General features: G+C 54.5%; 5 protein-coding genes across 5 annotated transcripts; all 5 read right to left on the reverse strand.

Annotated features, from left to right (window-relative positions):
• Window positions 1-4,542: 4,542 nt before the first annotated feature.
• Window positions 4,543-5,272, reverse strand: CORC01_09148 (uncharacterized protein; the record flags this gene model as incomplete). Its single annotated transcript, XM_022620777.1, has 2 exons — window positions 4,543-5,113; window positions 5,145-5,272. The coding sequence occupies 2 exons, from the start codon at window positions 5,270-5,272 to the stop codon at window positions 4,543-4,545; spliced, it is 699 nt and encodes a 232-aa protein (XP_022472719.1).
• A 210-nt stretch (window positions 5,273-5,482) lies between these two features.
• On the reverse strand, window positions 5,483-5,962 carry CORC01_09149 (uncharacterized protein; the record flags this gene model as incomplete). The annotated part of the gene is made up of 1 exon (XM_022620778.1): window positions 5,483-5,962. One exon carries the CDS (start codon window positions 5,960-5,962, stop codon window positions 5,483-5,485), a length of 480 nt encoding a protein of 159 aa, XP_022472720.1.
• A 601-nt stretch (window positions 5,963-6,563) lies between these two features.
• On the reverse strand, window positions 6,564-6,963 carry CORC01_09150 (uncharacterized protein; the record flags this gene model as incomplete). Its single annotated transcript, XM_022620779.1, has 2 exons — window positions 6,564-6,643; window positions 6,909-6,963. 2 exons carry the CDS (start codon window positions 6,961-6,963, stop codon window positions 6,564-6,566), a joined length of 135 nt encoding a protein of 44 aa, XP_022472721.1.
• Window positions 6,964-7,173: 210 nt separating this feature from the next.
• CORC01_09151 (uncharacterized protein) lies at window positions 7,174-7,542 on the reverse strand (the record flags this gene model as incomplete). Its single annotated transcript, XM_022620780.1, has 1 exon — window positions 7,174-7,542. The coding sequence occupies one exon, from the start codon at window positions 7,540-7,542 to the stop codon at window positions 7,174-7,176; it is 369 nt and encodes a 122-aa protein (XP_022472722.1).
• Window positions 7,543-9,671: 2,129 nt separating this feature from the next.
• CORC01_09152 (uncharacterized protein) lies at window positions 9,672-9,890 on the reverse strand (the record flags this gene model as incomplete). The annotated part of the gene is made up of 1 exon (XM_022620781.1): window positions 9,672-9,890. One exon carries the CDS (start codon window positions 9,888-9,890, stop codon window positions 9,672-9,674), a length of 219 nt encoding a protein of 72 aa, XP_022472723.1.
• Window positions 9,891-13,083: the final 3,193 nt, after the last annotated feature.

A 13,083-nucleotide genomic window follows, 5' to 3' on the forward strand; every position in this document is an offset into this window, starting at 1 on the left:
CAGACGAGGATCAGTTGCTTCTTCAGACGACATGACAGGGGGGTATCCTTGGCCTTTGGAGCAAAAACTACGGCCATATGCCGTTGATTTCCCCCCGTTCAACGGCTTCTGTCTAAATTTGAATTTTGAAATTTTTGGGACGATCTGCAGCTGTCATGTCTCAAACCCCCACTACCACCATAGGTATCTTACCCAAGCTCCCGACGACAAAGGCGTGTCTCTAGAACAATTACACACTACCTGCGTTTTTGCTTGTTTAATCAAAGAATGCCTGGACGCAGCGGCATCATTCGTTGGATTTGCTCCCACCACAGAGTGCGTCAAGTTTGGAAAGAGGGACATATGCAAGTAGTAAAGCCAAAACAGGGATAGGGGTAAGGAGGTTTGGGTCTACCTCATCTCCAACCACCGAGCCTCGCCGTTGCCTCGCATCTGGAAGGCCCCGGAAATCTGGCATCTCACCAACAATATGAACCATGCGCTGCTGCAACCACCAGAGCCCTAGCGTCAAGCCCGGCCAGCTACTTTGCACCGCGACACACACACATACACACGAAAATGCACGAGCTCGAAGCGCTTGCGCTTATGTATACTCTCTGCGTGCGTCTGCGGCACGTATGGTGTGTGTGTGTCTCTCTCTCACCTCAGCTTGCGCGGGATCCCCGCGTCTGTCGTCTAAGCAGTCTCGTGAGAATCTTACTCGACCCTCCTTCACGGGTGTCTGGTTCATTCACTGGCTCATCCCCCTCCTAAACCCACCCATCCACACCAACATACCTTACATAGGCATACGCATACACCGATGTGCATTCACACACACACACACAACATCCCCCCTCCCCCCTTCATCTCGAGCCTGCGCATTCTTCACCACGCAATTTTTGGCATCTTACTGTAACACCCACTCTCAAACCAACCGCGGCAGCGGCAGCGACAGCGGCAAGCGGCAAATTCCACCACTCATCACTCACTTCCCACCTCGATTGCATGCTTACCCGTCACATTCTTCCCAAGACACGTCCAAAAAAGAAACACATGCAGTCCACACACACACACGTACTAGACTTACCAGAAAAGAGAAAGACAGGAAAAAGTCCCATGCAGAACCAAAGGACGCGAAAAGACATGCGTAATCCCCTCATGATCGAATTCATATTCCCAACCCCGGATGAGGTATCCCATGTGCCCATGTAAGTAAGATGTTCTTTTTTAGACCCCACAACACACACACACGCACACGCCCCGAACCCAAGGTACCTAGGAACCTTGGCTAGCTCTGTCCCCACAAAAGGAAAAACCCACGCCGGCTCACCTGTCACACCAAAGGGTCCACTTAATTGCGGCTATTTCCCTAACAAGCGCGGAACGCCGCTTATTTCGGCGCCTCACACCCATGCAAACCCATACACCCAAGGGGCCGCTATGCCCCCTTGCCATTTGCCGCGATGGGCGCCGCCCGCGCGCAAGCTTCGCTTGTTGGGGCTGCTTGTCAAGTCCGACAGTCGCCCGGGGGCCCATTTTCCCCACCACCCGTTCGTTGCGGTTCGTCTTTTCATTTCCAAGTCTCTCTCTCTCTCTCCCCCTCGTCCGCACCTCTAAAAATTTAATCTATTCTTAGAACGGAACCTTCCACTCACTTTGTTTGCTCTTTCTCTCTCTCTTTCACTCTGTCGCCTACGTAGTAAGATTTGGACCGCCAATCTCTTCCCATCCCGTGCTACCTGACCAGACCTTACCTCATGTCCCAGTCGCCTCCCTTTCGCGGGACCAGACAAACAGCTCCCAAGAAACCCCCCTCCCGCACTATCCGTATCTAGGTCTGAACTTGCCGTCATTCACGCCCTGTTTGGCGCAAGGCTTTCTTTCTAGGTACCCGTCATCAACCTTTTTTCAGGGATTCCATTTGTCTCGTACAACCTCACATCAACCTCAAACCATGACAGATCTGACAAAACACCCCAGCCATGCATGCATCGTCTTGCTCTCCATTTTCCCCATTGGGACAGAAGAACACAACACCCTCCCTCTCCCCCCTCTCCCCGGGAGTCTTCCCACTCACCAACCCACCACACTCACCATTGTCTCAGATTCCTTTTTTTTTGTCTTGTCCCGCCGAGTGGGAATTGGCAACCCATCCCCATGTCCAAACACCCATGTCCTCTGTCGTCTTTGTACCCGTACGTTTCCTCCCCCCTCCCCCCTCCTCCCCTCCCAATTCCCATCCATGCGTGGAAGGCCTCCCGCCGCACTCCATTCTCCGTGCGTCTGGGAAAGAGCCTCCCATCCCGTCAGCACCTTGAACCACTGCTAATGAACCCAGCTTCCGCGTTTCCCATGTCCCATCGCATCCTTTCGTACACGCGCTCCCTTATGCCCATCGCCAGGCTGGTGGCCCCCCCCCCCCCCCCCCCCCCCCCCCCCCCCGGCCCCCCCCCCCCCCACCCCCATTTCGCCTTTCCCACTCCCCCCCCCTTCTACCCCCGCCCCCCTTCCCCACCGCCGGGCGGGGGCCCCCCCCCCCCCCTTCCCCAACCCGCCTCCGGGTCCAGCCAATAGCATGTAAGAGACGCCTCCCGCGTCAAATATCTGCAGAGTGCTGATGCCTGCGCTGTTCCTTCGCCCGCCGCCGTACCGCATACCTTACCGAGGAGGGAGCAGCCGACTGACCGAACCGGCGTTGAAATCCCCTCCTCACAATAAAGTTTCCCACGAATGACATGTATGATTGTACCCGATCATTTCCCTGGAATCCTTTAGAATCATTTGCCTCTTTGAAAAAAACCGGTCCACTTCATCGAAAGATGTCTCCCTTTTCAGTAAAGTGCAAACTACACACAAAGTAGGCGAACATTTCTAGGTTGCAACGTAAGTCGCTAACCCCATTTCCCAATGGCACCTCTTATTGGTTTTCTTGGGGTAGCATGGCCCCGAATCTGCCTTACTCGTAGGATCTTGACTCACAGCCCGAGCTACATCTGCGGATGCCATTTATTGCCACGTTTGATATAGTCTCTAAATTCTCGCGCTGCATTAAAAAAACAGGTGCTCATAATTGAATCTCGTGGAATTTCTTTCCAAATCTCTATGTGAAGATGTGGTCTCTCTAATACATGATTCTCTGGCCAGATCAAGTAAACTCGTGTCTGGCCCCCAAATGCAACCAGCTCAATTCCTGCAGGGCAAATTGCAATACTGTGTTTTGCCACCTCAAAAGTTCCAGACAGCTGTGTGGCAGTATAGGAAAATTCCCTGGATGAGAATGCTAAAGGTTGAGTCTCGAAGAAACGAAATGATGTCTGGCATCAACTTAGGATTGGAGGTAAAGGCGTCCTGGCGCTCTTCCTCCGTGTTGCAGGCATTCCAGTTGCCGCTCCGTACCCCTGCTGCCGACGCCCGTCGGTTTTTTCCCCGCTGCTCCCAGAGCAACTCGTCTATCATCGGGTGATGGTACAGATCATGTGAGAAAAAAGCAAGGGAGATCTTGGCAGTAAAGCAGAAGAAGAGTAAGTAGAGAAAGAGAGTTTGAGAGAAAAATGTTGAGAGAGAGAAACAGCTCAAAGCATATGCAACATTGAAAGCAGAAGAATGAAGAAATGCAACAACAACAACAACAACAAAAACAAAAACACCAGCAAAAAACCTCGCTCACTCTGATGATCCCGTCAACCACCACATGCGCAATGGTGCGCTTCTGCCTTTCCGAACCTGAACGCCTGTTATCCTCCTGCCTGCCCGCCAGCCATATGCATCGAGACTTGTCTGTAAACTACACAAGTTGAAAATGGGACCGTTGCCGAATGCCTGTAGAATCGAATCTTGCCGCCGCCGACTTGTGAAAGTTCCCCTCTTGCAACCCAAATTGTATACCCAAAATGATGCCCCTTAAGGCAGAGAAGATGAGGTCCAGCCCATTAGAAGTTAGGCGTCTCTTGTATGCATGTGTTCGTCCCGACCGCCCAATGCAAAAAAGAAAACCCCAAAGCCAACGCTATGCAAGCTCAACATCGAAAGGAAAGGAAGCCCGGCTTGTCCAGGAGCAAAAATAAAGCAGAGTCAGAAAAAGAGAAAAGGAGAGTCGGAAAGATTTGAATGTCGAGAAGATTTCGAAGTTCGAGCGAGACCGGGGGCGTGGGCTTGGTGAAAGATGTCGTTTAATTGTAGCGCGCTGATGATGACAAATGATAGGCCGTGAAATGTTTCCGTCATGCGTGATCTCGTCTCTGTCTTCGATAACTTCGTTGCTGAACTTCATGGCAGGGCGTGATGGCGGAAGGTAGTTGGTTGATGTAGGTGGGAAATTGACCGGAGTGGAGGGATCCGTATAAGCCACTGGCCGGAGAGTCATCGCACAGCGGGAGGCGCTGACGAGGACATCAAACGGTCATGGCCGACAAAGAGGAGAGATAGCTGCGAGGGTGGCAGCGTTTGAGAAGCCGACCTTCCTCTAAAGGAGTATAGGTAGGCGACCCAAGTGCCGAATTGAAAAAGTAGTAGCTTGGGGGAATGCCAGGAACAGCAACCCATCACCGAAGACAAGACATTTCACCGGTAGTGGCGGGAGCCCTTGCTTGAATGGCTAGAGTGGTAGCCAGAGTCGGAGTATGAGTGTTGTGATGCGTAATTGCCATGTGATGAAGAGTGAGCATGGCAGGCGTATCCGACTAAAATCGTTCTATTCTGGATGCTATGTCCTGGTCTTCCGTAGGCAGCGCATCTGTCAATGGCGTGCTGGTAGTAGAGGCAGCGGCACGCCGAGTAGAGCTCGACAAGTTGATAGCACATTGTAAAGGTTCTTCGGTGGTAAGTTGAGTGACTGAAGTGATGGATGATGTGAAAGACCGAGGAATTGATCCTGGAGATGTGAGTTGGGAGTGTGGATGACTTTATCTCTCGAGGAAAGGTGCGTTGTTGGTGTTTGGTTGGAGGGGGATGGGGGGGGATATCGAGTTGAGCAATGTTCAGAGAGACTGAAAGCTGCCAGGTATGCAGAGAAGCAAGGGGAATAAGGCAGAAAAGGAAATAGGAAAGGGAACCCAAGTGAGTGTGTTCGTGATGACTTATACTGGAGTAGACAAGGGACAAGAAGATGAAAAGGAGCGAAGGCATCACGACCTTATAGGTCTGGCAGCCTGGGAGGTCGTCACACGGGTAGGCAATTGGCAGAGAACCGTCTAAGGCAGCAGTGGGACCTCTGGCAGTGGACGGTGGATGTCATCTGAGTGAGACCAATGACTAAGGCTGCATCTTGTGCATTAGAGCGGTATGCAGACATAGGTTCTGATGGCGCAGGGCAAGACCAGGGAAAGGTGCCTTGCACCTTCCATCATGGCCTGGTAAGGCGCAGCAGGCAAAAAAGGTGTGAGGGAAGAAGTGTGCGAGAAGAACGAGTGGTGAGCAGGCGGAGAGGAGGCGTGAGCGGTGGAAAACGGGCTGGGGTGGAGGGGGGGTGAAAGCGGTGGTGGGTGTGTGTACTTTGAGCGGACTAGACAGGGCAACGAGGGAGAGGGAGAGAGAGATGTGTGTACAAGTGGAGGGGGGGCTGGCTACGATGGAGACTGAGGTGGTGACGGGAGCCCTGAGGTAAGGGTGACGGGGGAACAGGGTATCGGTCAAAAGAGTCATCTTCAGCATCCTTCCCAATCGAAACATCTCTCAAAATGGACAATGCCGACCTGTCCCCATACTTTGGGTTGATGAGGTGCAGCAGGGCTGATGCGCGATGGGATGGGATGGGATGGGACGGGCATGGGTGGATGGTTGTACGAAAAGGAAAAAAATCATCGGGATCCAATTGGCCCGGCCCCGTCTGGTGCTGTGCTTTGGAAGACGATATGGAATCGCGGTCGTGTTGCATGGTTGGTGAACCATCTCTGTCTTCCCCCCTTGCGCCTAGAAACATTTCTGGAATCATAGATGCGCATCGCCGCATGTTGCTTGTTGCATGTTGCAGGTCGCATGTCATGTGCTGTGCCGGCTGCTGCAGTACGAGCACCGCTACCAGGCACTAACTCTTCGTTGCTTTTGCTTTTGCTGATGCTGATGCTAATGCTGCTCGTCCCATCCAGCCAGCCATGACTGCCGCCGCCTCGTGCTGTGGTTGCGCTTGACGGACGAAACAGAGACACCCCCAAGTGTCTATTATCGGCTGGTGGCACCGACCGACTCCAAAATCAATCCCGGCAGCCCCAGCGCCAGCTCTAGGCAGGGCATGGCACGAACGGCCCCAAGATAGCTCCATGTCTTGGACCGCAGGGCTGACTCTGTATCGTTGCACCAAGGAAGCCCGGATTCTTTACGCCTAACCGTTTGTGATGCGGCGATCGTCCTGTGTCGTCCGGTGCCGCCGCCACGCAAATTCCTTCCATGAGGAGCATTAAGGTGTGGTGGTGCTGTGCTCTCCATTAACCGTTGTCCTGGCCGAGGTTCCTAATCGATCGGTGTGTGAACTTGATCTCAAATTACCCTCTGTATTTCGGTTTACGATTGCTCTTCTGCTATGCCCACTAACGGGGGACGGCCACCATTCGGTCGGAGCAGCCCCTCTTAGCGTACGGCTGCCATTGCTAAAAGAGGAACATGCCGGTCAGAGGCTCGCGAGCTCCCCCATAGAATCCGTCCTCCAAGCAGTGGTAACCGCTAAGCCCTGCCGACTGACAGAAAGTGCATTTGCTGTGTACAGTGAATCTTGGCCTCTTATCTCGTCGTGTATGTCACCAAGATTGACCCGAGGTCTAGTGTTGATCTGTCGCCCGGTGTCTTCGATTGCGCTCTGAGGCCTGTCATGTTCATCGTCCCAAGTAAGCAGGGGTGATACTTGGTTTGGCATGATCCAGTCACCCAGTATGGTTGGTCGCAGCACGACGGACCAGGGACTTGATCCGCGGGTCAGGTACCGATGAACGTCGTACAAATCTTTTGCTGTGATGGGCTGGCATGCGAGCGACCGGTTCGGATCTCCAGCATGGTGAAGGAGGTCACCCTGGTACCCAGAGCGGACAAGCTGACTCCTGAGTGGACAATAACCGCAGCCTGCTTTGAGGTACCAACAAGTAGGCTTAGGGTCGACGCATGGAGCAGACCGAATTGGAAGCAATTGTCCCCGTCCAATTGCCGAATATAGCTGTAGTACCACAATAGATGTCAACGACAAGCTCCTTTGCACAAGTGAGTACATCATCTTGATAGAGGTTGGCATAGATGACACTGGTGCTGACTGCCTGGAAAGAATAGCCATGCGTCAAGGCAAGGTGAGATGCTGTTATTATCGAACAAGTAATTCGACGCCCCAGCTAAACGAGCGTATACAACTGTTATACCGGGATAAGGCTGTGCATGCAGGCCATCTATTAGAGGTACCACCGAACTGGTGGCTGTCTTGGTAGTGTCCATTGGCCACAGTACGTTCCCAAATGGTACTGGTGCTGACCATGGCCGGGAGCTTCTGCATGCGAACGTTCCATGCGAAGGTCCCATCCTCTTCCCAGTCATCGGGAGGATAGTCAGATCAAACGCGCTTAGCACCATGCCGTCATTGGAGGCCATGTCGAGATCAGACCCGGGCACCTGGTGAGAGAGACTCGGGCGGCCTTCTTGGATCGCAGGCTCCCTGGTGATGGCTGAAAATGAGATGAGATGCTATGGCAGGGGTAGCGGATCCCAACACTCCACGGGCGAGTTTGGACTGATTTGGATATGGCCGGGTGAGCATATCCCAGTCCCGCAGAGGGGGGTGAAAGGCAATGTCAACCGTGTCTTGGATGCAACGGCTCCCATCAATCCCCGTACACCGGCCAACGCAAGTCTCAGCTGCCATTCGACCGATGTAGACGCACGTTTGAGACCTTGATCGACGGGTCCTTCCCTCCAAGTCCAAGGTTCCGGTATTGGCCCGTGAACCTGTCAACGCACGGCTGGTGAGTAGACGGTGAGGGATTGAAGACAAACCCATGAAAATTCCTTGTTCGCAGCCAGTCTCTTCGGTTCGTCACATTGGCCGTCAAAAGACAGGTAGGTTGCTGGTTTCAAGTTCTGCAAGGCTAGATGGAGGGCAACACCACCTCCATCGGCATCACTATGCACCATTTCGCCGAGCCCTTCGGGAGCCGCGAAAGCCATCATCGGTGTGCGACTCATATGGTTCCAGGCATTGGCGAGGCGATGGTTGACCGATGCGCGCACCAGACTAGGCGCGGCAGATTGAGGGAGCCCGTAACGGCGTTGACGAACATTTGACGATAGGAATGCAGCTAGAGTGTAGAAACTTGCATGATGGCTGCCGGTCAACGCAGGCACCAGGACGCAAGTCAGCGGACGGATTAGGCGTCATGCCAGGTATGTGTAGTTCCGCGATGGTGTTGTCAGTGGTAGAGCAGAAGAGAAGCGGATGAGAGTGAGATCATCGGAGCAAGACAGAGAGGCAGGTCCATTGGGGGTCTGGGCCAAGGGTGGCTGCTGCCCTGGGTCACTACATGGGACATGCTTGAGTCCGAATTTCAGGGTCTGGGAAGGATGGAATGGACCATGGGTGATGGATGGGACAGGAAAGAAAGAATGCCGCAGTGACGGAAACATCAAACGAGAACCAAAAAAGGCGTGGGGGGGTGATGCTGCCTGGGATGCCTGGGCGGGCAACGATGTAGTGGAGACTCGAGAAGGACATGGGATGCAGGTTTGCCAAAAAGGGCAAGTTCGTGTGCTTGATTACGAAAGCTTGCGCCCGCCAAGTCCTTCAATTGGCCCGTTTTACTGGTGCGGGCAGGCATGACCCTCACGTGCTTGTCCCCACTGCCTCCCGGCTCCGTCCAGGTGACAGACCGCTTCCGCGGGACGTCGCTAGCGACGTAGCTATGGGTAGGGATTCTCGACAATCATCCATACACATCCAAGAGAAACACACCTATTCCAGCATTTTTTACAATTCGCTCATGTACTGCAACTTGGACTGGGATTTGTCACTGGCGACTCCGAGAGTATGCGTCACAGCTTCAAAACCTATGACAAAACTCCGGCTTCGTTGTAACGCGGGTCTCATTGCATCGCCCGTCGGTCGTCACCTCCGTCCTTGGTCGTTCTTTGCCCTGCCCACCATCTGCCGTCGTCTCAGTATTTGGCCTCACTGGTGGGAGCAAGTCAGACAGACGAGCGGGATTCGGAGGAAGGTCCGCGGTCGAACATGGCCGTCTTACTCGACGACTTAGCTCAGGTTCCGACTAAGGGGAGCCCAAGCTCGGCTACACGAACACGCCCCCCTCTGATCGATGAACTACTGGCCGCCCTTGGGAAGGCCCTTCGACCGGCTGTTGATTGAGGCACTTCAGGGACAGATCCAGGAACCCGTAAAGACTAGGACGCACAACTTGATTCGGCGGAGCATCGGGGCAGTCGACCAACAAACGCCTCGCATTCACGGCATTGCGGTGCTCGATGCATGGCCAATACAGCCACTCCACTGTTGCACTGGGGCCGATACATCTCGTGCAAGACGGGCCCGATACAAGACCTGCGTCAAAGTCCTGCAGCGTATCCTTACTAGGTACAGCAGAGCATGCCCACGGCGCAAAATGCCAGAAATAAGATACACCAAGCCGTTAAGATGCCTTTGTGCAACCCCAACCCCAAGGTACTACTCCCAAGTCCAGAGTGCCCCGAGGCGCCAAAGATTCCAACGTCGCCTAGAGCCGCCTGCTCTCACCGAAAGCAACCAGGCCCAGCTCACCAAGAGTCCAAAACATGTCTTCGCCCGGTGAAGGGTCGCAACCGGGCGACACGTCCTCAACCGTTGAAAAGCCGCGCAACCACGAATGCGCGTCTCTCGGTGCCCGATGGAGAACGGTCCGATGCCATGTCCATCCCGTGGCCTTCCACTCCGACCGCCCGGTGGAGAGGCCCATGTGCGGGACCGGGCGGAGGGGTGGAGGATGCAGTATTAGGAACCCTGCTGGTTGGGGACACACCAATTGAAACACACTCTCGATATTCTCGTCCTCTTTCATCACCTACGGATACCACAACCAACGATCATGACTGTAGTAGATCTTGTTGCTACCTCATCTTGGTAGCGGCACCTTGGGCGATATTTTCCGAAGACGATAAATCGATCGATATTTCTCTATACCCGAACCTCCTCGGCGCTTAGTCCCATCGCGCTGGTCAGCCTGCACTGTTGTTGACCAAATCCGAAGCCAGTCGTCAGGCCATCGCCATGCACCTCAAATAACTTCATTTCGCTATGACTGCTTCAAGACAGCATCAGCCTCGTCGAGTCAATTCACATTTCACTTTGTGGGGGATAGTCACTGTGTGCAAGGATTTGTTGTCTCACAAGGAGCGCAAGCGATTGGGCAATGAGCGAAGCAGCGATACTCCTCGACCTGCCACTGGACGTCATCCACGGATCTCCCCCTCGCAATTGTCACTATGGAAGTATGGATGAGTTACGGGCCCTGTCTACTTAGCTCCGGCACAGCCTCGCAGTCAGCAAGCCACCGACTGAACCACCAGGGCCTCTTCCCATCGCGGTGGAATCAAGAGGTCCTAGTCCACTTTTATCTACCGCTCAACGTCGCCGCCCCGTCTCTCCTATCACGTCTTAGCCGGAGTCGCCGTCGGTCTTGTGTGGGCCGCTATGCTCGACATGTCCACATTTCGACGTGTTCAACTGCCGCCGTGCCGTCCAAACCTCACAGTATACCGTCATTTCCTCCTAGCTTTTTCCCTTGTTGATACTCAAACAAACACGATGCACGCGTGCCCCCTGGATGCCTGTCAAATCGGTCTGAAGTCTTTCCGCTCACCATCCACCGCAAACGCACTAATCGTCTGAATCTTACGAGCTACCTCAATCCGCGCCTATCCCACCCTTCATCAGCATCACTCTGCATCGTTTTACACTAGCACACTGGCAAACTCGCACTTATCTTCCACCAGCACAAAGGCCCGGTCATGGAGTTCCCAGCGTCATTTCTGCTGGCGATACCCTGAGCTATGTTGTCAAGGAAGGGTTGCGAGCTACAAACCCTCCCCCCCCCCTGCCCTGCACCCTCTCCACTGTTCCTGTACTCTACTGCGGCCGTGGATCGTGATCCAGGACTGCACGTCGCAGTTGAGACTGTGAGCTGGTGGAAATCGGGGCCGGGTTATGCTGAACCACAGTCAGGCGTCCCCAGCCACACCCTGTTTCCAAATCAGTACGTGGCCGGTGTACTCCCTGCAAAACGGCTCCCGCGCCGTCCTAACTTGGTCTGCTTAGTGTTTCCTGTCAGGCTGACCCGTACGACAACCACTACAGAGCAAACGAACGTTGAACCTCACTACTGTCACCAGGCCATCCCTCAGCAGAAAAGTCCCCGAACCGTGCCGTAGCTTTCCTCTGTTCCCGCACCCATGTCTCAGCTCCGGCGCTGGCCTCTTCCCGCGGCCGCACGCCCCTGGCGATCGAGAGGATTTGCCGAGCTATCAGCAAGTCCTGGTGTACGACTAGAATATATCGATGCAGCGGCAGTAGTGCTACCTACCCACTGCGGAGGTGATACCGAACTCCTTTGTCCTACAACGATGCCTTGAAGCAAGTCCTATCAAGTGGCGAATGTGAGGCTCAACGGGGAGGTATCGACCTTGGCCAAAGGACCCCACGAGTGACAAGCGCCCCGAGAAGGATCCAGCCCAGCCCGTCCTCCGCTCCAGGCAATCGTTTGCACAGCGCTCGCAAAACGTCCAAGCTTTGGTGGTTTACGGATCAACGACATCCGCGCTGATCCATGGGGCCGGAAAGAATTGTCACCCGCGCGATGAACAAAAGTGTGGTGAATCCTGCGAGGCATTCTTCTGCGCTTCCCAACCCTTCTCCACAAATTTTGCCAGAAAGGGAGCCGCCTTGCCGCGAGCGAGCTACGACTCCATCCCGATGAACTCCTTTCCGTCAGGATTCATCCTTCACCTTCGCTGTCGGGTGTGCGTACGGGAAACTAGATTCCCCCCTCCCTCCATTTTTTTCATCTTCTTTTTCTCACCATCTATCGTCTTCGAACGCTCCCTGCCCAAGACGCCACCCCGGCCAAACACCCGCCCGAACGGCCCCATAATGCAATACCGCATCCGCTCCGCAAGCGCGCAGTTGATCCACAGCCAGGGGTCGGGGTCAGTACCTTTCAGCTTCGCCAGGGTCTCGTAACTTGCCCTTGGCCTTGACATTTGACGCTGTGTCGCCGTAATTCCTGCCGCAGTAAAAGGCAGGGGGGTTAACAATGTGTCACTCCTTTGCGATCAAAGGTGGGAAGGAGGACGGACTACGGGACGTGAAGCATGAAACCATAGAGGACTTGGTGACTGGGAATGGCCGAGGCTCTCTCTGGTCGTTTTGTCTCTCGAGACCCACGATCCCAAGACAATTCTCTGTAAGGTTGGTTTTGCAGAGAGGTAAAGTTGTTGAAACGAAATCGTAGCCGAATCCCCCCCTACCCCGGCTCCTCCACTCCTCCGCCGTTCCTCGTCCCGTCAAGCATGAGAGCCTCCCTCAAAAACGGCAGGGTCAGATTTATAAAGGAATCCGGGTCCTCCCTTCATGATCTGACAAACGCCGCAATCCCGAGCCAAGGGGCCTCCTTCTCACCTCGCGAACGCCGACGGCAACGATAAGGGCAGGCAGGGAGCGGAACCATGACTGGACATTTCAAGACTCCCCGGATGCCCGCGGTACGAAAGTGTAGATATCTAACCATCTTCATACTATACACACTGTCTTCCCTAGAAAATTCAGTACATGTTCCCAGTATCTCTCAACGTACCCGAGAAAACGGTCATTGTTCCCTAGAAAGAGGAAGCCCCCCCCCCCCCCCCCCCCCACCTAAAAAAATTGGCCCTTTTTCCGCCCCCCACCCCCCCAGGGGGGGGGGGGGGGCCGTGGAAACACCCCCCTCGTCGGTTCCCCCCCCCCCCCCCCGGGGCCCCCCCCCCCCCCCCCCCCCCCGCCCAAACTTAAAAACATGGCGCATTTTCCGGCCCCCAATCTCCCAGAGGGGGGGGGGGGTGTCTGGAAAATCTCCCAGCTTCAGGGTTTCCCACAAGACCAAGGAGGCCTCGACCACT

Source organism: Colletotrichum orchidophilum (genome assembly GCF_001831195.1).
Source record: "Colletotrichum orchidophilum strain IMI 309357 chromosome Unknown Scaffold_81.1, whole genome shotgun sequence".
Lineage (NCBI taxonomy): Eukaryota > Fungi > Ascomycota > Sordariomycetes > Glomerellales > Glomerellaceae > Colletotrichum > Colletotrichum orchidophilum.